A 27,125-nucleotide genomic window follows, 5' to 3' on the forward strand; every position below is an offset into this window, starting at 1 on the left:
GCAGAAGCAAATTCATACATAAGTCGTGTCCGCATATGAAAACGGTGTTTAACCCACACACGTGAGGTATCGCCACGATCGTTAGACCGAGAGGAATAATTCTAGCCCTAGACCTCCTCTATAACCCAAAACTGGTAACCTGTAGAAATTTCTAAACGTTGCCTATGGAGATTTTAAGGGTAAAAGTTTGTCGAGCGGGGCCAATTTTGAAGCGTGACATGTTGGGTATCAATTTCCTCGGCGTAACATTATCTTTCACAAAAAAAAAAAAAATTGGGCTAACTTTAATTTTTTTTTTATTTAAAAACGTGTATTTTTTTCCAAAAAAATATGCGCTTTTAAAACCGCTGCGCAAGTACGGTGTGACAAAGTATTGCAACGACCGCCATTTTGTGTCTGAAAAAATATATATAATATTTACGGGTTCTAAGTAATTTTTTTAGAAAAAATAAATATTTTAAGTTTGAAAAATAGTCGTTAGACTGAGTATAACTCTTTTTATTTCTTTTTTTTATGGTTTGGGATGAATCGGTAGCAATGCCTTGGAAAAGAACATATTTCCTTTTACAGCTGTTCGCCACAAGGCTGGAGCAGAAGGCAGACAAATATAGTGCTCCCAGCAGTGGCTCGTAACTTAGAGCTGTCATCGGAGTCAGGTGACCAAGGAGGTGCGCGCTCTCGCCCCGCATACACACAAACTGACAGCTGCGCGCATGCGCGTCTCGGCTCTTTCTGCACTAAGCCAGGCGCGCTCCCCAGAATGGGCGGGGCACGTGGACGTGCGGTGTTTGTAAGTAAATAAACGCTCCCGTGTTGATCTGTTCGGTGAACGCGCTTCGGACACCTAGTGACAGAGGAGTACATAGGCTGGCCTGGGTGTGACACTCGTTGGAGGAGTTTGGTGGTCGGGGCTGGTTGTGGTGAAGTGGGTGCTGTGTGCAGTCCTTGTTTGTCAGGCTCCTGTATGTGTCATTAGTGTCCTCCCTGTATGTGTGTAGAACACAAGGCCAGCACTTGTGTATGAGTGTTGTAGAGGCCAGGCTCAGCACCCACCAGCCTACTGTACAGCCCTGAACTCCAAATATGGCAGCTGAGGTGCACCAGCCAGCCCCTGTCAGGGAGGTGGAGAGAGGTGAAGGCCAGGACTCCATAGAGCCCAAGGCTCAGGGCCACAACAAGGAGAACGACCAGAACACACCCTCCCAGATCAGAACTATGGAGGCCCCGCTACCAAAGGTCAATCCTTGGATCAAGAAGAACAGCGGGCCCTCGCTGAGCAATGTGTACGGGGCCCCGGGGCACGCAGGTACGTCATGTGTGTTACTTTACTGTTATAATGTCCGTTATCTTGTCACAGCTGGTGATTATATTGGTATTCCAGACACATCTAGAGATATAATACTTGTGGGATTTGTTCGAGATGAACTGGGGTGTCCTCTGATGGTTGTAAACCTCCAGACATAAAATCCCAACAAAGCGTATCTCTCTAGAGCAGGGGTCTCACACTGGCGAGCCTCCAGCTGTTGCAGAACTACAAGTCCCATAAGGCATTGCAAGGCTGACACTTACAAGCATGACTGCCCCAGGCAGAGGCATGGTGGGACTTGTAGTTTCGCAACAGCTGGAGGGTACGGATGAGCCCCGGCGTGTTCGCACAGTCCACGTGCAGAGCCCGCCAGGAAGTCAGCACGGCACTGCGCTAATCACAGGCAGGGAGACATTGTCCCGATGCATGGCTGCAGAGATCGGGATATGTCTCCCTGCCTGTGATTAGCGCAGCGCCGTGCTGACTTCCTGTCGGGCTCTGCACGTGCACTGTTTGAACACACCGGAGCTTATCCTTACTGGAGGGCCTCAAGTTTGAGGTCCCTGCTCTATAGGGTCTCTTTCACAAATTAATGTCCGTTTTCACGGGCTCTGCTTGCTCGGCGGGGATCGATTCGTTGATGACAGGTCTGTCCCTGCTCACTGTGCAGGGATGGACCTGTCAGAGCTCCGCTCTCCTCTATGGGGAGTTTTCATCTGATCTGCCAGATAGATGGAAAATGGGGTTTCCATCGTCTGTATTTAGCGGATCGGATGTCAGCGGACATGTCACAGCTGACATCCGCCGCTCCATAGAGCGTCCATTCAGATCTGCCTGAAAAAATTACAGGTGGATCTGAACGGTCCGTATGCGTGAAAGGGGCCTAAGTGTCATTTCTGTCGGCTTCTTCTTTCCTTTCCCAGCTACATGTGTCACTTCTGACACGTTTTCATGACACCAAGAGGTAAAAATGTGACCGGTAAGGATGAGCTCCAGCGTGTTCGCATGGTACATGTGCAGAGCCCGCCAGGAAGTGTGCACCACGCTGCGCTAATCACAGGCAGGGAGACATTTCCCGATCTCTGCCGCTGAGCATCGGGACAATGTCTCCCTGGCTGTGATTAGCGCAGCGCCATGCAGACTTCCTGGCGGGCTCTGCACGTGTACCATGCAAACACGCTGGAGCTCATCCTTAGTGACATGGGAGGGACCTTCAGCACACAGCCTTTGATGGACAGCCTCCGCTCTATTCCTTTCTGCTGTATGAAGGGGGGTGTGTCCCTTCCCTCCAATCAGCTGTCGGCTCCCCCCACTGAGCTCTGCAGAGTGTAACTTCATCTCCCGGCCTGGTTTTCTAAAATCTCAGACAAGCTGTATAAATAAATTGTGCACTTTATGTAGGAGGGTTTGTTTTCATCTCTATCACCTAAGGCCAGTCATTTCACTTGGTATATGGGATGGTTTACAACCACTGTAACCCTTTCACGCTGACCACCTCTTGGCCTTTTAAGTGTTGTCACTCTCCTGTTCCTGACACAGCCTGAACAGCGTATTGAGTAGATGTGAATGTTTAAGGGCCCTTTCACACGGGTTGTCCAATCAGGTCCACCTGTCAGGTTTTTCGGCGGACCTGATAAGATCCTCCATTCACCCCTATGGAGCAGCGGATGTCAGCCATGATATTTCTGCTGGTACTGTATCCTCCGCTATCAGATCCTGTCTGCAAAATCCAGACTGATGGTGGTCCTATTTTCTATTCCGTCTGACGGATTGGATGAAAATGGACAGGACAGAGTGGGACTGTGTCCGTCTCTGCTCTGCAGTGAGCGGAAACGGGCCTGTCATCTGCCTGCTCAGTGGGGATCAGCGGAGCGATTCCCCGCTGAGCAAGTGGATTGTGTTCCACGGAGGTGCATGTGTAAAAGGGGTCTAATGCCGCGTACACACAATAATTTTTTAGCATGTCTAAAAACAAAGTTTTCCCAACTTCATCATTAAAACGCCCACACACCGTCGTTTAAAAAAAAAAAAATGATCTAGCAAAGCGTGGTGACGTACAACGGCACAATAAAGGGGAAGTTCCATTCGCCTTTGGGCTGCTTTAGCTGATTCCGTGTTAGTAAAAGACGATTCACGCTTTTTTTTTGTATTACAGCGTGATGAATGTGCTTACTCCATTATGAACGGTAGTTTTACCAGAACGAGCGCTCCCATCTCATAACTTCCTTCTGAGCATGCGTGTTATTTTTTCGTCGTTTTAGCTCACACGCGATCATTTTTTACAACCCGAAAAAACGACGTTAAAAAATGCAACATGTTCGGAAAAAAAAGTTGTCGTTTTTCAGAATCTGAAAAACTATGTGCAGCCCACACACAATCATTTTAAATGACGTTTTTTAAAAACAACGTTTTTTTCATGCTGAAAAGTGATCGTGTGTACGCGGCATAAGACTTGCAAAGCATAGGTCATGCTATGTGTAGGTTGCCTTTGGTTAGGCTGCAGTAGTAGGAGCAGGTATTGCATGTACAGTGCCTTGAAAAGTATTTATACCCCTTGGAATTTTCCACGTTTTGTCATGTTGCAACCAAAAACGTAAATGTATTTTATTGGGATTGTATGTGACAGACCAACACAAAGAGGCACAATTGTGAAATGGAAGCAAAATGATAAATGGTTTTAACATTTTTCCTCCATGTCAACTCTGGAGGAGCTGCAGAGATCCACAGCTCAGGTAGGAGAATCTCTCCACAAGACAACTATTAGTCGTGCACTCCACAAATCTGGCCTTTATGGAGGAGTGGCAAAAAGAAAGCCGTAAGAAGTCTTGTTTGTGAAAAGCCATGTGGGGGACACAGCAAACATGTGGAAGGTGCTCTGGTCAGATGAGACCAAAATTGAACTTTTTTGGCCTAAAAGCAAAACGCTATGTGTGGCGTCAAACAATCACATCCAATGACGCGGCGCGCCAAGGGGCGGGGCCGAGTGATACAGTGAGCGTCACTGTATCACGGGAGCGCGCCCGCAAGGACTACACACTATGCGAGCTCTCTCGCATGAACGTGTGTAGTTTGTGCGGGGAGGACCAGAGACAGCCGCCGAGGGACCCCAGAAGACGTGGATCGGGGCCATTCTGTAGAAAACGAACTGCACAGTGGAGGTAAGTATAACATGTTTGTTTTTTTGAAACAAAAAATAAAATTTCCTTTAGTGACCCTTTAAGCCTCGTACACACGGTACGATTGTTGACCAACCGAGCGTCTGATTTTTGTCAAAAGGGCATGTGCCAGGATCTTGTCTTGCATGCTAACGGTACACAATTGTCGTACTACGCGGAATTTCAGCTCTTGAACCCATCCCTTTGGGCCCCTTTTTGCTAATTTTGTGTTACCGAGCATTGATTCCAGGCATGCGTGACTGTACTTTCGACTTTTGTGTGACTGATTTAAACTCGGCAACCAAGGAAATACATTGTGTGTGTGTGTGTGTGAGATAAATAAATGTGTGTAATAAATAATAGTCGCTGGACTATAATGAGTAATATATATATATATATATATATATATATATATATATATATATATATATATATATATTAGATTTATAAAGTGTGAATTCATTATAGTCAAGCGAATAATGTTGTATAATTCCCTAAAATGGTACCAACCCACGCCATGCACACCTAACATGCATCCACCTGTCGCACTACATAAAAGTACTCGATAAGCCCCTGGAAAATATCATTGTATAATGATATAATGGACACAAATTGAATAATTCTAAATAAATCATAAAATGATAATAAAGATGATGGTGATCCCATGCATGGTGGATAAATAGACCTATGGAAGCAAAAAGGTTCAATATTTGGTAAGGCAAATGGGGGGGGGGAGCCAATAGCCATACAATGGTATTTCCTTATAAAAGATGATGGTAGATATCACAAGTATCAATACTCCAATGTGCCAGGTAAAGGAACAAACAAAGAGACATAGATCTCTGGTTGACTCATGTTGTGAAACCTCCCATAGTGATAAGGGAAAGATGAAAATAGAAATTAAATGAAATTGCGTGGCCCAGAGGAGGGTGTATGTTCACCAAAACAATGTCAATGATTATTTAGAGTATATATCTGTATAATTCCAAAATGTATTCTGTGAGCATAGCCTCCCTCGCACATCAATGTATTCAAGTAAACCATTCCATTGGCTACCTTGGAAAAGTGTCCACAAAAATCCATGGGTCATAGTCAATGGCTGAACTTGTAAAAACATGCATGTAAATTTGTAGTACTGTACTTGTCCATCTAGTAGTTCATAGGAAAATAGACCCATAGTCCAGAAAATGCATCTCTTTAAAGCACAAAGCCATGCACCAACGGATCACCAATAGGGCAGGTAGAAAAGGTGACATGACATTTGCCAGGGGATTATTGAGTACTTGTATGTAGTGAGAAAGGTGGATGTATGATGTGGGTTGGTACCATTTTGGTGTAATATACAATTTGCACAAAGTGGCACATAATTGTGAAGTGGAAGGAAAATTATAAATGTTGTTTTTCTCAATTTTTTTTTTTTTTTACAAATATGTGAAAAGTGTGGCGTGCATTTGTATTCAGGCCCCCTGACGCAAGTCTTGCCACAGATTCTCAATTGGATTTAAGTCTGGACTTTGACTGGGCCATTCTAACACATGGAAAGAGTGAATTAAAAGGACCAGGTTTAAACTCAACCACCAAGGAAATTTATGGGATATATACAGTGCCTTGAAAATGTATTTATACCCCTTGAATGGCTATTGTGGCAAGCGAGTGACACCTATCCCACCCCCCCCCCGCCATATTCGTCATGCAGAAGGGAAGCTGTTCAGAAAAGGATCCGGACGACCACTAAAGTGATTTTTTTTTTTTTTTTTCAATTCAACAGCAGTCCCACAGGTATGAAATATGTATACTTAGACCAAGCTAGACTAATATAACTATGCAATTAAAACTATAGCTAGAGTTCAGCTTTAGAGGGTTTGTAAAGTCTGAAGGTGTTTTACTTTTAATGCGTTAATGTAAAAAACCTTCTGAATGCAGCCTCCCTTTATACTTGCCTGCGCCCGATCTTGATCCAGAAATGTGCACGAGAGTAGAGGCTCTGTCTGCTTTCTCCCTCCTCACTGGCTCAGAGACGGCAGCGGGAGCTAATCACTGCCAGTGACAAGGCAGCAGGGGGCGGGCGGGAGTGAGCTTGAACGAGTGATCCCATAGCAAGCGTCTTTCTGTAGGGGAGGAGCTAGAAGTACCGGTGGGGGAACTGAGAAGGAACTGCTCTGTGCAAAACTATTCCACAGAGCAGGAAAGTATGACATATATGTTAAAGAAGAAAAAAAATATTTTTAGAATCACTTTAAGTACAGTATATGAAACCAATCTGGTCCAAGTCGCTGACCCAGAACAAGTGCTCAGATCAGGAATTCTAAGTATTAAAGTCATAAGGTCAGCTCCATAGCCAAATAACTAACATTTTCAGTAAGAAGGTCATCAGTGGCATCCTACATACTTATATTGCCTACATAATTCGACAATCACTTTACCGTTTCTGTTTGGTTAGTGAAAATGAATCCATCATTAAACGGCTATCCTGGTGTACAAATTGCTGTTCTTATACATGTAACAAGAGTGTCATTTATAGCAAATGAAAGGGCAACAACAACGTCCATCAATAGTGATCCTTTATCCAGATGATCCGGCTTGTTATTTCTGCTCTCTACCTTTGGGCCTGTACAGCTGCCTAGTCTGTCAGTTGTTTTCTGTTAGACGTTGTCCAGAGGTCCATTACCGGTACTTGTACTTGGACTGTCTGGTCTTACATAATTATTGTAATGTAACGCTGAAAATGTATGTCTGGAGTATCATTGTTGGAGTATTGTAATTGCACAATGTACTAAAAAAAATGGGCATACTGTTTTGTTACAAATAAATGTCTGTTCATTTTAGACCTGCCGTGTCCCGCAAAGATTGTAAGAGCTGCAAAACCCGTGTCTAAAAAGGTACAGAAATTTCTGTTGTGTATATGTATTCCTTCTTCTACATACCTTGAGTGTGGATGTTTTATAGGTTACTAGCTGAATACCCGGCGTTGCCCGGTCTTCCTATCTTAACCTTTTGGGGAGGAAAATCATAGTAATATAAATATACCCATCTTTTATATAAGGGTGTAGGTAAGGGTTAATTTAACTGTCATATATTTTTATTTGGCATATAAGTAATATGTGTACCAGGTATTATTGAAATATCTCCAGGCGTACAGAAGTTATGTGGGAACATACATTTCCCATTGATTTGCATGGGACTTTAAACAAAAACCCAGACCCTCACAAATGGGGGTAGTTAAGGGATAAATTAACTATCCTATAGTTTAAGTGGACATATAAGTAACATGTGACCAAGTGTTATCGAAATATCTACAGCCGTTTGGAAGTTATGAAGTAACATGTATTTCCCATAGAGTTGAATGGGACTTTAAAGGAAAACCCCGACCATGGCAAATGGGGGTGGGTAAGGGTTAAACCACCTATCCTATGTTTGTTGCTGACATATAAGTAACATGTGTGCCAAGTTTCATGTTAATATCTTTAGCCGTTTGGACGTGATGCTGGAACATACATACATACATGCACACACACACTGAGTTTTATATACAGGTCATTCTCAAAAAATTAGCATATTGTGATAAAGTTCATTTTTTTCTGTAATGTACTGATAAACATTAGACTTTCATATATTTTAGATTCATTACACACAACTGAAGTAGTTCAAGCCTTTTATTGTTTTAATATTGATGATTTTGGCATACAGCTCATGAAAACCCCAAATTCCTATCTCAAAAAATTAGCATATTTCATCCGACTAATAAAAGAAAAGTGTTTTTAATAAAAAAAAAAAGTCAACCTTCAAATAATTCTGTTCAGTTATGCACTCAATACTTGGTCGGGAATCCTTTTTCAGAAATGACTGCTTCAATGCGGCGTGGCATGGAGGCAATCAGCCTGTGGCACTGCTGAGGTGTTATGGAGGCCCAGGATGCTTCGGTAGTGGCCTTGAGCTCATCCAGAGTGTTGGGTCTTGCGTCTCTCAACTTTCTCTTCCCAATATCCCACAGATTCTCTATGGGGTTCAGGTCAGGAGAGTTGGCAGGCCAATTGAGCACAGTAATACCATGGTCAGTAAACCATTTACCAGTGGTTTTGGCACTGTGAGCAGGTGCCAGGTCGTGCTGAAAAATGAAATATTCATCTCCATAAAGCTTTTCAGCAGATGGAAGCATGAAGTGCTCCAAAATCTCCTGATAGCTAGCTGCATTCACCCTGCCCTTGATAAAACACAGTGGACCAACACCAGCAGCTGACATGGCACCCCAGACCATCACTGACTGTGGGTACTTGACACTGGACTTCAGGCATTTTGGCATTTCCCTCTCCCCAGTCTTCCTCCAGACTCTGGTACCTTGATTACCGAATGACATGCAAAATTTGCTTTCATCCGAAAAAAGTACTTTGGGCCACTGAGCAACAGTCCAGTGTTGCTTCTCTGTAGCCCAGGTCAGGCGCTTCTGCCGCTGTTTCTGGTTCAAAAGTGGCTTGACCTGGGGAATGCGGCACCTGTAGCCCATTTCCTGCACACGCCTGTACACGGTGGCTCTGGATGTTTCTACTCCAGACTCAGTTCACTGCTTCTGCAGGTCCCCCAAGGTCTGGAATCGGTCCTTCTCCACAATCTTCCTCAGGGGCCGGTCACCTCTTCTCGTTGTGCAGCGTTTTCTGCCACACTTTTTCCTTCCCACAGACTTCCCACTGAGGTGCCTTGATACAGCACTCTGGGAACAGCCTATTCGTTCAGAAATTTCTTTCTGTGTCTTACCCTCTTGCTTGAGGGTGTCAATGATGGCCTTCTGGACAGCAGTCAGGTCGGCAGTCTTACCCATGATTGCGGTTTGGAGTAATGAACCAGGCTGGGAGTTTTTAAAAGCCTCAGGAATCTTTTGCAGGTGTTTAGAGTTAATTAGTTGATTCAGATGATTAGGTTAAGAGCTCGTTTAGAGAACCTTTTTACGATATGCTAATATTTTGAGATAGGAATTTTGGGTTTTCATGAGCTGTATGCCAAAATCATCAATATTAAAACAATAAAAGGCTTGAACTACTTCAATTGTGTGTAATGAATCTAAAATATATGAAAGTCTAATAGATAAAAAAAATCTATAGATAAGTCTCCCAAGACAAGTTATCTGATCTGCATGTTAACTAGTCACCACTGATGTACTAAAGTTCTGAACCTGGACAAGCTAAGGGCCATACACAGGCGGGGGGGGGGGGGGGGGAGAATCAAACAAGTTCTTGCATCTTCGTCTGCGGCCATTGTATTCTGACCACCAGTGCCCAGTGTAGCTTATAAAAAAGGAAACCGCACTGAACCAATTAAACTAATATAAATGAGGCAGCAGCTCAATGTGGCATATACACATAAAACAAAAGAAAAAAAAAGGAAAATCTGTGCCAATAAGTAAACAAAAATGAGTGAATAAATTATGTGGTACATTAAAAAAAAATATATAGTGAAGAGTCCATGCAGAAACAGTTCTCTTTGGGTTAACACCATGGTGACTCAAATTAAAGTGGAGTTCCACCCTAAAAAAAAAAAATCCTGCAAAAAAAAAAAAAAAAGTTTTACTTACCAGAAAAGGCGGGTGCTATGCGGAAGTTCCTAATCTGCCTCCGATCCCGCGGTGTCTTCTGGGGAATGGAGCGCGCTGCCTTCTAGGAACTGTGTGTATCCCAGAAAGCAGCTGCCCATTCACAAATGGGAGCTGCCAGGATCAAGCGGTCGGCCTCGGGGAGGCCGACATCGCAGCCGCCTAGGACAGGTAAGTTTCATTATTAAAAGTCAGCAGCTACAGTGTTTGTAGCTGCTGACTTTAAAAAAAAGAATCGTGGGTGGAACCCCGCTTTAAAATGATAAATTGAGCAAATGTATGTCAATAAGAATAAAAAAATCCTCTATTAAATGGCACCACAAATAGAGAAACAAGTGCCCAACCACCATAACTCAGACCTGCTTACCAAATGGCAAGCTCAAAGAGCGATTGGCTATAACCCAGCCATGGCCTTTAGCTTGCACTGCTGACCACTCGATCATAGAAAACCAGACTGGATGGCCCAATTCTCCTCTCAGCGTCTCACCGGATCCAATGATAGTGAAATGCTCAAAAGGAAAAGAGGCTGACAATAGCGTGATACCGTCTTGTGTATTTATTAAATAAAAGATTGCACTTACATGAGTAAAATGAAAGATCACATTAAAAACAAATGCCGGCCTGCAAACAGGAGCCCGTCCTCCTCATTAGAACGACGTGGTGATGTCAATTCGTGCCCCATTGAAAACATCAATTTATGACGAAACGTGCCTGTCAAGTCATGTATTGACGTCACCACGTCGTTCTATATATAATATAATTTTTATGTACCACATAATTTATTCACTCATTTTTGTTTACTTATTGGCGCAGCTTTTCCTTGTTTTTTTTTTTTTTTTCACCAGTGCCAAGTGGTTGTTGGAACACCGGAACAACACCTGCATCTGATTGGATGCAGCTGCTTCGATTTCTAAAAGTTTACATGGTGATCACATGGTTTTGTTAGAAACCAAAACTGTGTGTGTGTGTGTGTGTGTGTGTGTTTTTTTCTGAGCAGGCTGTATTGGCAGCAATGAGCTACGTTTGTCGAAATTGTTCACTATATTGCAAAATAAAGTTCATATCAGCAGTAGAAAAATCTGAGTAATTGCACTAGGTCACTGAACTCTGCGAAATTGGTTATCTACAAATCTCTGATTGTTTAAATTTTGCAAGAAAGGAAGAACAAGCTTGAAAAATTGTGACAATCCGTAAATTGAAAGTGTTACTAAACCCAGCCAGGACCCTTCATTCACTATATCTGGACACCCACGGAACGTGGAAATGCAATTATTTTAGTAAATATAAACGGCTAAATCTCTTTCTCATTAGCAGCATATAGCAATCTTGTGACTTCTGTAGGGGGAGTTTTTTTATTTTATTCTGTCCTATGAGGCTGCATGACTCCTGACCCTCTGTCTGAACAGTGCTGATTGGCTTTGTGTTGATCATGTGCATCTTCCCAAAATAAAATCTCTAGCAATACACACACCATACTGAGCATATGCAGAGTGCGCCCAAGGCTCTGTACCATCATGAGATGGATTAGGGACAGTAAAAGAAGTGGAGGATCAGAGAAAACAGGATCAAACTGCCTTTTTTACACAATGCGCAGGATTAACCCCTTAGGTTCCACAGTGAGTATAACTAGCATGTTTTACTGCATATACACATTGATTTTTACAGTTGTGGGTTTAGTTAGGGCTCTTTCACACTGAGCGCCCATACAGGTCCGTCTGTCAGTTTTTTTTGCGGACCTGAACGGGCACTCCATGCTCCTCTATGGAGCCGCGGATGTCAGCGTTGACATGCGCGCTGACATCCGACCCGCTCTGATCCGCCAAAGTGTGACGGAGGAAAAACCTACTTTTCCATCCGTGGATCGGGTGAACACGGACAGACGGTCCGTGTTCATCCGATCTCCCCATAGGGGGGAGCGGAGAAAAGACAGGGAGGTGCCTGCACAGTGTGTGGGGACCGTTCTGTCATCCGCCGGATCAACGGAGCGATCCCAGCTGAGCAAGCGGAGGTGCACGGGGCTGATCCGCCCAGTCTGAAAGAGGCCTAACACTTTAAGGTACCTAATGCAATAAAAAAATATGTCTTCAAGTTCAAGAAATTAGGTAAGCTTCAGAACCTAGAATCTACCGCCTCTTATGATTGGCGTGCTTGATGCAAAGATGCTAGAAGACAATAGCAATGTAAGCTACAAATCAGCGAATGGCACAAATGTTTTAGGTGCAGTTAAGGTTTTAAATAAAACCTGTACTCTATTTCTCCTGTTTGGGGAGTCTTCTGCTACCTGTAAAAGATGGGGTGCAAGCATTCTCTAAATGTACTTGCTGGAATTTGTAGGTGTGCTAGCAGCAAATGCACTGCTTTCTATGTATCGAGTTATTACAGCGCAGAACAGTGGTTCAATAAAGTGACTGTTGTATTTTCTTTTGTTTTTGTTTCATCTTTTCTCTAGGCTAGCGACTTCAGTGACATAACTAACTGGCCAACACCGAGTGAAACTGCCAACCATGTGGTATGTATCGCTACCCCATAGATTTATACTGTATTTTTTTTAAATTAGAGAATGTGGTTGACAAAAGGAGAGTGACATCAGCTGCTCCTAAATGATTATTATACAGGCTTTATATAGCCCCAACTGTGTGTGCAGGGCTTTACAACGTGAGGGCAGACAGTACAATTACAATACAATTAGATACAGAAAGGAATTGGAGGGCCCTGCTCGTTACTTTACAATCTAGAAGGGATGGTCGAGTGATACAACAAGGTAATAACTGTGGGGGGTGAGCTGATGGAGAAAATAGTATGGTTATTAGGTGTGTGAAGGATGGGTTTCTCTGAAGAGAAGTTTTCAGGGATCGTCTAAAAGTGGATAGAGTTGGACATGGTCGGACAGATTGGGGTAGGGAATTCCAAAAGATGGGAGAGGATCGGGAGAGGTCCTGAAGGCGAGCATGGGAGGAGGTGACCAGGAAACTAGTGAGTAGGAGGTCTGGGGGGGGGTTGTTATCGATGAGAACGATCGATTTGGTTGGTATTTTGAGACTAGGTTAGTGATGTAGTTGGGGGGGCCGAGTTCTGGATGGCTTTGTAAGTTGTTAGTATTTTGAGTTTAATTAGTTGGGTAAGTGGCAGCTAATGGAGGGATTGGCAGAGCAGAGTAGCAGACACTAAGCAGTTTGTAAGGTGGATGAGTCTGGCAGCAGCATTCATGGTGGACTGAATAGGGGGTCCCCAGTTTAAAGGTAATCCAGTGAGGAGGGAGATAACCAGGGAGTGGATTATGAGTTTTGTGGTGTCATTGGTTAGGAAGGGGTGGATTTTATTGAGGCGGCAAGATTTGCAAAGTGATTGAATGTGGGGCCGAAAAGAGAGTCCAGGACTACACCTAGCACCCTGGTATGTGGGGATGGGTTGCTGGTTAATGAGAAATCAGGGCAAGGGGCACGTGGGTGAGGTCCAAATTGGCCCAGTATATATGTATATATGTGTGTATGACTGTGTGTCCCTAGCGTGTCATGATCCTACGGGGTAAAAATGACCGCACCAGCCAAGCAGATACTGGCTGGAAAAAGCGCCCAGAGGCGATTCAGTTCGCATGCGTTGCGCTATACAAGTCATTCATTCATTCATTCATTCAAGATGTGGATTAGAGAGTGTAGGATAGAGGATGAAGTAGAGACCAGTTGACGGGGACTGGATGAGAAGGTGTAATGAGTATTAAAATGGGTCTGCTTGGCAGTGCGGAGACAAGAATTTTTTTTTTGGAAGACAGATTTGTATTGGTTGAAGTCTTTGAAACCATTTGAATAATTACCATAAACCCATGTGCACACCTAGCATCGCGACCGAAGTATGATAGCCAACTAAAGAATCTATACAAAAATACAGAAAAATACGTTTTCCCAGGTCGGATCTTTATTACCCGTATTAATAAGAATCCCACGGTAGTCACAAACCCATTAGAAATATCACCTACTATAACACCGTGTTTATTTATTTCAGGTATTTACTATATATAGTGCTGGCAATTTCCGCAGCGCTTTACATCTTGCATTCCAATCGGTCCCTGCCCTCAAAGTGCTTACAATCTAAGGTCGCAATCTCGCATGCATAAACATACTAGGACCAAATTAGACAGAAGCCAATTAATTTATGTGTGTCCTTGAGGTGTAGCCCATGGGCACAAATGTAAACTTGTATCATCCCCTATTTTTGGATCATGGCATATGAAAATTAAGAACTATAATTGTATGTAAATATAATCCTATACTAGTGATACAAAACCACACACACGTGCAAAACTGCTACAGCTCATATCATAAAACAATGAGGCTAATATGTGTGCTGTTAGAGTTTCTCTCCATGGAATAGCAGTTTGTATGATGTGCCATTGAGAACTATTTTACAGCAACAGTACATTTTATCTGAAAGCTATCATTTTAAAATCTGGTAATTAGTCTGGCAACTATGTACACTTTAAAGCTCAACTCCAGCCAAAATTAGATAAAGGTAATTAAAAAAAAAAAAAAATACTCGCCTTTTTAATCAGGAGCTGTGCCCACAGTATTCCCCTTTTACCACAAAATGTCTCAAGTCTTTAAGTTGTATCATACTAGGTGCATTCAAGCTGGCAGAGTGAGGAAAGACCCAATGAGGTTGATTTACTAATACAAGAGAGTGCAAAATCTGGTGCAGCTCTGGATAGAAACCAATCGGCTTCTAGATTTTCTTGTCAAAGCTTAAAGTGGATGTAAAGCCACTCTCATCCTTTCTAAACTACTGTCATAGTGCTGATCTATAAGGATATAGATGCCTCCTGCATGTATCCTTACCTGTAAAATATCCCCCCTCTGTTATAAGAACTGAAGATTCTGTAGGTGGGTGTGTTGTCTGGAGCTCTGTGGGTGGAGTCGTAGACTCCCCGCCGACCTCTACACTCCCCTTGTCAACATGCATTTTCTCTTTGTGAATGTAGGTGATTGAGAAGTCGCACCTCATCCCTGAAAATAGTATTAGGGAATTGTGGAAAATTGAGGGGGATTATAAATAGTGTCAAAAGTGTCCGATGTGTCTTCTATAATGTCGCAGTCCCGATAAAAATCGATCATCGCCGCCATTACTAATAAAAAATAAATAAAAACGCCATAAATCTATCCCCGATTTTTTTTTTAAACTTTTTTTTTTTTTTGTAGAATACATATCGTTCTAAACTGTGGAAGAAATCCGCTTTTTTTGGGGGGTGGGGGAGATATTTATTCTAGTAAAAAATATTGCTTTTTTTTATAGCATAAAAAATAAATGCCACCAAAAAAAAGCTTTATTTTTGGGGAAAAAATAACGTAAATTTTTGTTTGGGTACAACGTTGCACGTACAATTGTCAGCTATAAGGACGCAGTACAGAATCGCAAAAAAATGCTCTGGTCAGGTAGAGGTAAATCCTTCCAAGGCTGAAGTGGTTCTAAAGGCAGAAGGTTTTTTATCTTCATGCATTCTATGCATGAAGGTAAAAAACCTTCAGTGTGCAGCAGCCCCCCTAATACTTACTGAGCCTCATCTCTATTCAGCGATGTTCATGAGTGCCTCGGCTGTCCGGGACTCTCCCTCCAGCTTGGCTGAGACACAGCAACAGCGCCATTGGCTCCCGCTGCTGTTAAAAGTCAGTTAGCCAGAGGGGGGGGGGGGGTGTGGGCTGAACCACAGCTCCGTGTCTAAATGGACACAGAGCTGCGGTGTGGTCGGGTGACCCCATAGCAAGCTGCTTGCTGTGGGGGCACTCGACAGGAAGGAGGGGTCGGGATCGCCAGCGAGGGACCTGAGGAGGATCTGGGCTGCTCTTTTCAAAGCCACTGCACAGAGGAGGTGAGTATAACATGTTTGTTATTCTTAAAAGGGGGAAAAAAAAGCAAGTCTTTAGTATCGCTTTAATTGAATAAAGTGAAGTTAGAAGTCGATTGGCTACCATGCACAGCTGCACCAGGTTTTGCACTCTATCTAGTTTTATTAAATCAACCCCCTATGAGTGCGGGACAACAATATGTGCACGCCCCATTATGCTCTCCTGCCCAGTACACACTAATCCACGAGAACTGCCAACTTCTGGGTAAATGCCTCAGAGGACGAGAATCTTGTTGCATCCACCCTTTTATGGCTTCACTATCTAGTGAGCCACTTACCTGGAACAAACTTTAAACTGGAGTGGATTTCACTGGCTGCATGCTTGCTCTGGGTCACTGAATTAGTATGTAATGAATGACGCCAGGATCAGGATGACAGCCGTGGAGCCTGCACCTTTTAAAAATAAGCTTTTTCGGCTCATATTTCTGTCCTTGCAGTATTACCGTGAATTGCTGACAGCAGCAGCCTATGTTATGTATCATAATTGGATTATATTGTAATACGTGGCCAGGTAACTATTTGCATCATTAATGTAATACAGGCAAAGTTGTTAACGTGTTTCTAATGGTTTTAGTTTTGCTTGGTGTGTTACAGTACCAGCCGAACCTTATAACTCCCCCCAACAAAAACTCATATTCTAAAAAGGAGAACAAAAGCGACAGTAAACCTGAGTGGAAAAGTAACCCTGAAAGCAAAGAGAACTGCGAGGTTGTCACTCCTGGCCAAAGCGAGGAAGGGCCTACAGCGGCTGCAAAGAAAAAGAGTACGTATCGCTGTCACATTTCAGGGATTGGTGGAAATGTGTTGTATTATCCCACTTTAAATGTCTGTACAGCCAATAATGATATCATTTGTGCACTTGATACTGCCCTTGTAAGCTGGTCTTCCTCTTCTTACTGTATTCATTTAATGTACATCAAACAAATGAATTGAGAAAACCCCGGCTGCGTAACTTTTTTACGCTAATAAAGTTGCTGGCTTGATAATCCTGGCTGATTTGGGGCTCGTTAACACCATGATCTGCATAGAGCAACGCAGGATCATCGAAGGGGCATATAGAAAACAATTGTTTATACCATACATGTGTAGTAATGTGCGCAGTGTGAAAATGCACCATATTTACATTTGTATACAGTGCAACTCCCTGCACCACATAGTTGAATGACATCAGTGAAGTTAAAGAGGAAGAAAAAGTTAACCATGTGATAAGTCAGCCTTTCTCAACCAGGGTGTCCTGTGGAATTCTGGTTGAAAAAGCCTGTCCGAACTCCCGCTCCGCTGATCATCAGCAGGATAGGAACAGTTTCGGCACAGTGCAGTGAAGAGAGGGGGGAGGCAGCTTTCTGTATGCTGAAATCTTTGCCTCCCCCTACAGGACAGTACCCAGCCAGCACCATCCACAACTGTGTGGCTTGTAGTGGAAGAACAGTCCTGCCTGAGGCTCTGGTGAGAGGAAAGCAGGGTGCAGAGGGGATCAGAAGGGGAGGGTGAGGGTAGGCTTGCAGAGGTTAGCAGAGAGTGTCGGGTACAAAGGTGTGCTAATGGGGGGTTTTGGGGTACAGAGGTGAGCAGAGGGGGTTGCAGTGCAGAGGTAAGCAGAAGAGTTCCGGGGTGCAGAGATTAGCAGAGGGATTGGGGTCCAGAGGTGAGTAGAGTTGGATTGGGGTGCAGAGGTTGGCAGAGAGGAACATGCACTGTGATTTTTGCAGCCTATTCATTTGAATAGGCTGCAAATTGCACTGAAACGCTGGAAAAAGTAGCGCATGCACTACTTTTTAAAAATGCGCCACAACAAACCACATGCAGATCGCAAGGGCAGTGCAATTACAAATGAAGCACACAGAGCAAGCCTTTGCCACAGCTCGTTCTGTTGTGAACTGGCCCTAGTACCCAACCCTGGCCAACCCCCCCCCCCCCCCCCATTTCCCCTTTTTTTTTTTTTTTTTTTTTTTTTTTTTTTTGTGTCAAGAACATGCATGATCTAACATTTTTCGTTTTGGTAGTTAAAAATCAATCACAGAATCACTGTGAAAGAGATCTAAACTATACCAAGTAAATAAGTAAAGTACATGGATGTTTGGTATAGTTGACTTGTTATGTTTTATAGTTGCCAAAAATAAATGGGTTCCATTGCACTTGGAGGAAAAGAAGTCCAATAATCAGGAAAGGCCTGCTTCTCAGACAGATTCTCCATCTGAACCAAATACATCTAAACATTTCAGACGAGGGCACCATACACATGGTAAGTACATATTGTAGGTGATTTATACGCATATTTTACTTTTTTCCGTTCTCTAGGACTCAAGTGCTTCAGATCTCATGTTAAAATATGGCTAGCTTGATTGTGTAAATATAGCTGCTTATGGTGATCAGATGTTTACAGTTCTAGCAGATCTGAAATGAGTACACATAAAAGAAACACTTGAAGTTACTATTTAAAGTGGAGGTCCCAAGAAAAAAATAAAAATACATTTAAAAGCCAGCAGCTACAAATACTGCAGCTGCTGACTTTTTTAATAAATGGACACTTACCTGTCCAGCGTTGCCGCAATGTCGGCAGCTGAAGCCAAGCAATCGATCGTCTTTTGGCTGCTCCCGCCGCCATCCTTCAGTGAGGGAATCGGGAAGTAAAGCATTGCGGCTTCACTGCCCGGTTCCCTACTGCGCATGCGCGAGTTGTGCGGCGCATCCTCACTGGTCCCCGCTGTATCCTGGGACCAGTGTGTTTCCCAGAAGACAGCGAAGGTGACGCTAAAGGGGCGTGACTCCCACGGGAGTCTATTCCCAGAAGTGGGTGCAAACGTCTGTAGTATACAGGTATCTGCACCCCCCTCCCCCCTGAAAGGTGCCAAATGTGACACCGGAGGGGAGGGGGTTTGAAAAGTGGAGGTTTGGAGAAATGCACTCCTGTGACCTACAGAAGTACAGGCAAAAAAGCTTTGGCCATACATCTCCTTTTAACCGCTTCAATACAGGGCACTTTCACCCCCGTCCTGCCCAGGTCGATTTTTCAGCGATGTCAGACTTTGACAATTGCACGGTCATGCAATGCAAATTAAATTTTTCCAATTTTTATTTTCTTGCAAATAGAGATTTTGTTTGGTGGTATTTCTCTGCTGGGTTTTTTATTTTTTGCAAAAAAAAAAAGAAAAAATACCAAAAATGTTGAGGGGGAAATAAAAGTGTTTCTATCAGAAAATTTTGTAAATTATTTTTCTCCTTCACTGATGCACTAATGTGTCACACTGAAATGCAGCACTGACTAGCATTGCTGATGAGCACAGACTGGCATCACTCCTGGGGCTGCACTGATAATCAGGGCACTGATCATCCGTACAGGTCTTCCAGGCTCTCCTCGCCTCATGCTCTGTCAGGATGAGACGAGGAGAGCCGATAAACGGCACTTCCGTGTTTACATGTGATTGGACGCAGCTGATCACATGGGTAAAGAGCCACGTCATCACGGGCGCAGGAGAGCGGGGACACTGGGCGAAGTCATGATGTAGTCACAGAACGAGCTGTCTTACTATAGGGCAGGCAGAAGGGGGTTAAGGATTAGTAAACTGCAATAGATTACATTAGTTTTGGATTTCATACTGCTTTAAGATAGACTGCCAACACAAAAAGGTATCTGACATGAAATAATCCAGTGGCTGCACAATACTAATTAGGGATGAGCAGTTTTGTTTGGTCGTATTAAGAGTTTAACTAATGGAAAAATGGTTTTGGATGGAGTGTAGGGGGATTGGAACCCCTGTCGGTTTTGTCTTCGCTGTCTGTGCCCTCATTAGGGAGCTTCACCCCCCTTTATTTGTTTTGTTTACCATTACTGTTTGAAAGTAAAGAAAATCACACATTTGGGATTTTCTCCAGAAAGGTAGAGGGGAAGTCCTCCAATGGGGACACTAGTTCTGGGGGTCACCAGAGGGGGAAAATATCCCATTATTTTGCAGGGCTTTCCTCTCGCTTCCTGTTTTGCTATAGGACAGGAAGTGAACGGAAATCTCCTAAATGGGGAAAAAAATCTGACACTGGTTATAACCCTTCCTTGCTCTATCCAAAATGGGGGGGGGGGCGGGGCTTAAAATGTTTTGCCTATAGTTCTCAAGTACCACACACTAGTTCAGGCCAGTGAAGCTGAAAATAATAACATTGATATCAATGTTCTGGAAGTATGAAGTTGGGAGAGCTGGAAAATTACCGCTCTTGCCTGAGGCTTTCACACAAGTGTCTTACTTTGTGACTGATTTTACTTTTAGACCTGGTTCACACTAGTGCGATTTCAGATAGACTTGAATCACACAGAAATGCATGACAATGGAAATCGCATTGTTTTCAATGGTGCCTGTTCACATCAATGCAGCAGAGCAAGGCACAATCTTTCAAAATGGTCCTGTATGGTGTGGGGGGGGGGGGAGGGGGTTGAAATGCACATCTGCTCACCTATATGGCTGTCCCCCGCACTCTCCAAGACTGAGAACCGAGCAATCGCGTGACCCCTGATCACTCAGTTCTCGGTCTTCACTGAGGAGAGAGCGGTGACTGTTGGTCATCTCTCTCTCTGCTCTACCCCTCCAGTGCTCACTGGAATGCCAGTTTGTGGAGGAAACTGGAGCTGCTGGGTTAGCTTGTTAGTAGCATGCTGAGAGGTGGAGCCAGTTGCCTGTCAGGCATCTTGGTAAACCTTAATCGGGATCCTTCTAGAGCCTGGGCTCTGTGATGTCAGCTGTCAGCTGGATCTAACCTGCTGTCGGCTGAATTTGGGTCACAGAAGTGCACTTATTGGCACTTTGGCCTTACTTCACTTTAAACCCCATCTACTCTAAGCATATGTACTCACCATTTTGTTGACGTGTGTGTAATTGGAGAAGTAAAAAGGAAGAGGAAGCCTTTTTTAGTCATTTCAGATATGCTTATCATTGACCAAATCCAAAAATGCAGAGGCATGAAAATTGTATCAAAGACGCAACCAAGACACACTACATATTCGGATCAAATCGCAGCCACATTGGTTTAAACCTAGCCTTAACCACTTTACTACCACCATATTGTAAAATAATAAAATGGGGGTGGACATCTATTTTTATAAATGGCAGCTCAGAAATGGCTCTCGGGCAGCAAGTGCTCCCATGAATGACTGTGAGACGAGCTGAGTTGCTACACAGGGGATTTACTCAAACTGGAGCCCTCAGAATCTGATGCAATTTTGCATGGTAGTCAATCGGCAGCATCAGATTTTGCACTCCAGGTTTAGTAAATCTCCCCCACTGTGTGTACAGAGCCAATTTGTGTGGACTAATCGCAGCGATTGCAAATGTAAACAGTATCGTGTTTACTTTGGTAAGCCCACCCTTTACGCTTGCAATACAAGAAGGGGAGGAACTTATGACTGATTCATTAACCACTTCCCGCCCACAGTACATCATATGATGTCCTGGGCTTTGAGTGGGGATATCTGAATGATGCCTGCCTGCTTTTTCCACTGGCGAATCCCTCCACAGTAATAACAATCATAGCAGCTGTTCATATTTCCCCTCCTGCCGCCCTCCGGTGCTTCTACCGGCGGTGAAAGTTCACCATAGAGAATACCGAGGGCCAGATGATCCCTGGCAGTCTGACTCTTGGAGGCCCGGGTGCGACGTTATGACATCATGTCTGGCCTGGCGGTCATAAACACTGCCGTGTACTTGGCTTGAAAGGCAAGTTTTCCCGTCCGTGCATGGTCGCACGCAGGAGCAAACTCATACATACGTTGCGCCCACGTATGTAAAAGATGTTCAATCCACACGTGAGGTATCGCTGCAATTATATCCCAGGATCTCCTTTTTTATAGCTCTGAGCCCAACACGATTTCACTCCCGCTTGTCAGTCCCGATTTCGGCTGCGATTTCAGAGTTATCTGTGCAGGTTTCTGCACAGATGTCAATGTAAATCGCAGCCTGAAACCACAAAGTAGTACAGAAACTTTTTGAAATCGGTACAGCGACGCAGATGCGCCGTTGCACCGATAAGGACGGTGCCATTGGCGGCAAATGACATGTCAAATCGTACCAATGTGAACCAGGGCTAAAAGTGTAACCTGTAAAAAATAAATAAAAATTAAGCGTTTCCTATGGAGATTTTTAAGTACCGAATTTTGGCGCCATTCCACAAGTTTATGCAATTTTAAACTGTGACATGTTGGGTATTTATTTACTCACCTTAACATCATCTTTCACATTTTACCAAAAAATTGGGCTAACTTCAGTGCTGCGCAAATACCATGTAACAAATTTTATTCCCTGGGGTCTCTGCTAAAAAAAACATATATGTTTTGGGGGCTCTGAGTAGTTTTCTAGCAAAAAAAATTTTGATTTTTACATGTAGGAGCACAGTGCCAGAATTGTCCCAGCTGGGAAGTGGGTAAAAGTAGAATTCCATATCCTAAATCGACTCCCACCCCCACATTCTGAGCCTATTCTAATTACCCTTTGAAAGGAAAGATGTCCATTTGCCTATTCTAAAGCCGCTCTGGTCGAGTCACATGATTGGCCTCCTCCAAGCCATTTTCAGTATGAGGGACAGCTGACAACGGAGACCCCATAGTAAGCCATAGTCTTCTCTGCCGCCCCCACCCCCCCCCCCCCCCTTTTACTCCTTCATACGTAAGCTCCATCTTGTCTTTCTGGCGACATGTATCTTAACCCTTATCTTGCACATTAATACATCAACTCTTTCATCGCTATCTCCCCACTGAATCTGGGCATGAACCCCTTAACCTCCTTTCTCTGTGTATGACCTGTACATTTAATGTAACCAGTGTACCAAGCTCTAAGTATTATAACAGAATTTAATTTTTATGTAATCTCGTTAGTGATTGCTAAATACGACCAAAAGAGGGGTTCTATATCTCTTAAAAAAAGACATAAAATGTATTTGGATACAGTGCTGTATGATGGAGTAATTGTCATTCAAACTATCACAGCACTGGAAAATGGCCTAGTAATGAATGGGTGTATACAGGCTAGTACTTAAGTAGTTTAACAAGATGTGTGTCTTTACAGGGTGGCAGCGAGATAGAAAAAGTGACCTAGATGAAGTCTCAAGCACAAGAAGTGAATCTAGTGTTACCAGGGAAAGCTCCAGAGGACGAGGAAGAGGAGGCCGTGGAAGAGGCAGAGGAAGAGGGCATTCTTATTGTAAGTAATGAATGTTGTGCATAGAACTTAATTATTTGTATGCTCTGGCAATATTTTTGATATAACTTTCTCAAGTTTTCTTCCAGGGCAGCATCTAAAAAAGGGCTCCTTCCACCTAATACAGGAAATGCATCATCCACCATTTTTTTTAAAGCCGTCGCATACCTCCGTTGTGTTTTCTCCGCACCAACAGGATCAGCACACAGTTTGTTTTTTTGGTCTAGTCTCTGTGCTAGTTGCAGGGGACTCTTCAGTTACCTCTGAAGGGGTCAGGCGACTTAGGCCAGGGCTTCCAGGGACCCCCCGGGGTCCTCATTCAGCCTGAGGTTTCGCTCCCCACGGGGGAGTAAGCAACTGTCCCCCCAGCCGACAAAGGCATCTTGGGATACTTCCCTGCAGTCTCCCTCCTGCACTGTGATGCAGCAGCAATCCCGCTTGCCTGTGGCGTGTTTGCGGGACACCATCTGATCTACTCTCCCCTGTCTGGGCGGTCAGAGGGGTGTAGCAAGATGGCGTCAGGGAGCCGGGATGCCGAGCGCGTCACTTCCGGCGAGGCATTTTCAGTGACGCAGTTCTGCCAGATGCCATCTTTTTCGGTGGGTGTCTGGATGCTGAGGGGGACAACAGATCGGAACCTGGACAGAGTATCTCCTCCTAGGAAGTAAGGGAGACATGCAAATCACAAGAAGAGGTATGTGTCCACCCATACCTCTATCAGGGCGGCTGGGGGTGGGGCCAGAGCAGGGGCAGGGGACTATAAAAGAGCAACTGGCAGGAGGCTCAGTGGGCTAATCATGTCAGAAGCTGTATCCCCCCTGCCCTGCGGATCCTGCAAGCAAGAGCATGCATAGGTCACCTCTGTACATGCCAACCACTATTCGGCCTATGCCGCAGGCTATCTACACCCTTCTCACACGGAAGGCGGGGCCGGAGCAGGGTCAGGAAAAGCTTTCAAGGAGCATATGTTGGATTTTTGCTTGAAGCTGACAATGTCAGATGCCGCCCAATCCTGCCCTGCAGAGCCTGTGAACCAGGGCCCCTCCAAGGTAGTCCAAAGCATGCTGAGGCCACCTCCTGTTCTTACCAACAACTATGCACATAATGCCAATTAGTGGTAGCAGCGATTTTCGTATCATATTGGTTTTTAAAAGGCTAAGACCAGCGGCTTGCATTCCCTCCCTAAGCATGTGCTTCTTGTGAGGGAAAAATGGCTGCCAGCTGGGCCAAAAATCTTTGCCAAAAAAGCAAGCATGTGGCAAAAAAAACCTGGGATTAGTCTCCTCTGTAAAAGATGTCCGACACCTTCCTCTCCCTTCAGTCTGGGGTGCAATCAGGTTTTTTTGTGCTTTTATTTTGGGTAGATCCTGCAACATATGATTGACTGGCTCCTGGAATAGTCCCCTAGGCAAGGGCTGCAAATAGAAATGTGTGCTTAAGTTCATCACAGGCAGGTGTTGTATTAGGACTGTTCTGACTACATTTCCAGGGTCAGGATGTCAGCAGCTTTAATTTACTACCAGGTCTGAACAGGTTGAGACCTTAGGAATTGAGAGACTTTGGTTTCTTCTCACCTGAGCGAGACAATCATGTTTACTTCAGTGTACTTTTCGCTATATGGGTGACTCATTCCAAGTAAACATTTGGCTATGGTCAGGGAGGCGTGGAAGCTGTACCTATTAGTTACCAGTATCCACTATACACACTAGTTGGTGTACTCAACCTTGCAATTCCTTTACCTGAAGTCCCCTAGTTCTTCCACTGGGTAGACAGACATACAAAGCATTGGTAGCCACAGAGCAAGTTATACCTAGGTCCCGGATTCTGCTAATTGCTTGAGGGCATAACCATCAATGGTACTAAATTTAACGATGCGCTAATATCAACCCTTTGTGGATAATACAGTGATATCAATTAAAATTAGGGTTGTCCCGATACCACTTTTTTAGGACTGAGTACAAGTACCGATACTTTTTTTTATGTACTCGCCGATACCGAATACCGATACTTTTTTTTAAATGTGTCCCCCGTATAGCAGCCATGTCCCCCGTATAGCAGCCATGTCCCCCGTATAGCAGCCATGTCCCCCGTATAGCAGCCATGTCCCCCGTATAGCAGCCATGTCCCCCGTATAGCAGCCATGTCCCCCGTATAGCAGCCATGTCCCCCGTACAGCAGCCATGTCCCCCGTATAGCAGCCATGTCCCCCGTATAGCAGCCATGTCCCCCGTATAGCAGCCATGTCCCCCGTACAGCAGCCATTGTCCCCCGTACAGCAGCCATTGTCCCCCGTACAGCAGCCATTGTCCCCCGTACAGCAGCCATTGTCCCCAGTACAGCAGCCATTGTCCCCAGTACAGCAGCCATTGTCCCCCGTACCTACTGTTATCACCGCGGCGGGGAACATTACAGACAGCGTTCGTTTGAACAGCTGTTTTTCCCGCTGCGCATAGACACTCCCCCTTGGACGGATCTGTCCAATCGCGAGCAAGGGGGAGTGTTTATGTGACTCCCCCTTGCTCGCGATTGGACAGATCCGCCCAAGGGGGAGTGTCTATGCGCGGCGGGGAAAACAGCTGTTCAAACGAACGCTGTCTGTAATGTTCCCCGCCGCGGTGATTAACGTGGCGGCGGGGGGGGGGGGGGGGGAAGTATTCTATTTTAGTATCGGGGGTATTAGCGGGAGTACGAGTACTCCTGCTAATACTCGGTATCGGGACAACCCTAATTAAAATAAAATAAAATAAAAACTGCTCCGCAGAGCCAGTGTGCAAACTCCTGCAATAAATATAAAGTGAGTATATTTTATGAATTAAATACAAGTGACAATATATAGTCCTGTTCAGGAAAAAACTCCAGAGCAACAAAAGAGATGACAGTCCGTGTGTCTAATCACTCAGTGCAATCAAAATCAGATCATCCAACTAATCCGTTCCTGGGACTGTGCAGTAACACTTTATTCTGAATCTTGGTGATATGCTCATATAAAAGAAAACGCAGACAGAGGCGCACTCATTGCGCAGTATATTGAGACCGTAAACAGTGGCCATACAGGTGTATTGCACTCGCATAACCAGGAGAAACAGCCCGTATACTCAGCTCAGTGGAGCGATCTTCTCACTTGGTTCCTGACGGCCTCAGAACACTGCTGATCACGTCACTCGGGAGGAGTTGTTTCTCCTGGTTATGTGAGTGCAATACACCTGTGTCGCCACTGTTTATGGTCTCAATATACGGCCAATATATGGCCAATAGCAGAGTGCAGCGCGACTTGTGAATGCGCAGTGCGCGCCCGGCCGTGAAGCCGTAAGCTATCACGGCCAGGTGCCCACAGTAGCTATGATGGCGTCAAGGAGAGGAGCTGGACCGTGGGACAGGTAGGTGTCTGTTTATTAAAAGTCAGCATCTATGCTTTTTCTAGCTGCCAACTTTTAATAAACTAAAAAACAAGTGGAACTCCGCTTCTTAGTTATCTAAAAAATTGCATTCCTAGGGTGCCTGGATTGCTGACTGTCACATTTGCTTGCTGCATCAGCCGGGCTGTTGGGCCATTGAGTGGCTGATCGCATGTGAAGCACCGTGACGGTTGCGGATTGGACAGGAGCAGCTTCCTTGACTGTAAGGGATAATGGGGTTTAATTCTGCTTTAGCGCTGTTGGCAGTTTGGTCTACGAACGCGGCAGTGCCTAGAACTGCTTAATATGGAGAGCAACTGAGCATGTGCAGCGCAGGATGAGACGGTGTATTATAAGAATAGACACTTGGTTTTTAATGTTTTACATAGCTATATTTGCAAAAGGGGCCAGCCTGAAGTGATCTAGCAGGACTTTCTAACTAAAGTTCCAGAACGTGGTGTAACCGTCAACATGAACGGTTTATCCTGTTGCTACTACAGACTCGGTCTCTTTAAGCAGGGATCTTCTCAGAGCACTTACCTGGTCACCCCTTTCCACACTGATGGTAAAGGGCGTTGTTTGTTAGTCCATGCTTTAAGTAGTTATTTGGACACATCAGG

General features: G+C 44.4%; 1 protein-coding gene across 1 annotated transcript in view; it reads left to right on the forward strand.

The window, feature by feature from the left end:
* The first annotated feature begins 742 nt into the window (after nt 1–742).
* The window catches only part of LARP1B (La ribonucleoprotein 1B), an 87,313-nt gene continuing 60,930 nt past the window's right edge, over nt 743–27,125 (forward strand). The window contains exons 1-6 of the mRNA XM_040330770.1: nt 743–1,306; nt 7,288–7,340; nt 12,492–12,551; nt 16,530–16,698; nt 18,043–18,177; nt 22,979–23,113. Of these exons, the coding sequence (XP_040186704.1) occupies nt 1,084–1,306; nt 7,288–7,340; nt 12,492–12,551; nt 16,530–16,698; nt 18,043–18,177; nt 22,979–23,113 (775 nt within the window). The 5' untranslated portion in view covers nt 743–1,083. The remainder of the gene's footprint in view (nt 1,307–7,287; nt 7,341–12,491; nt 12,552–16,529; nt 16,699–18,042; nt 18,178–22,978; nt 23,114–27,125) is intronic.

The sequence above is a fragment of the Rana temporaria genome, chromosome 1 (assembly GCF_905171775.1).
Source record: "Rana temporaria chromosome 1, aRanTem1.1, whole genome shotgun sequence".
Classification (NCBI taxonomy): Eukaryota; Metazoa; Chordata; class Amphibia; order Anura; family Ranidae; genus Rana; species Rana temporaria.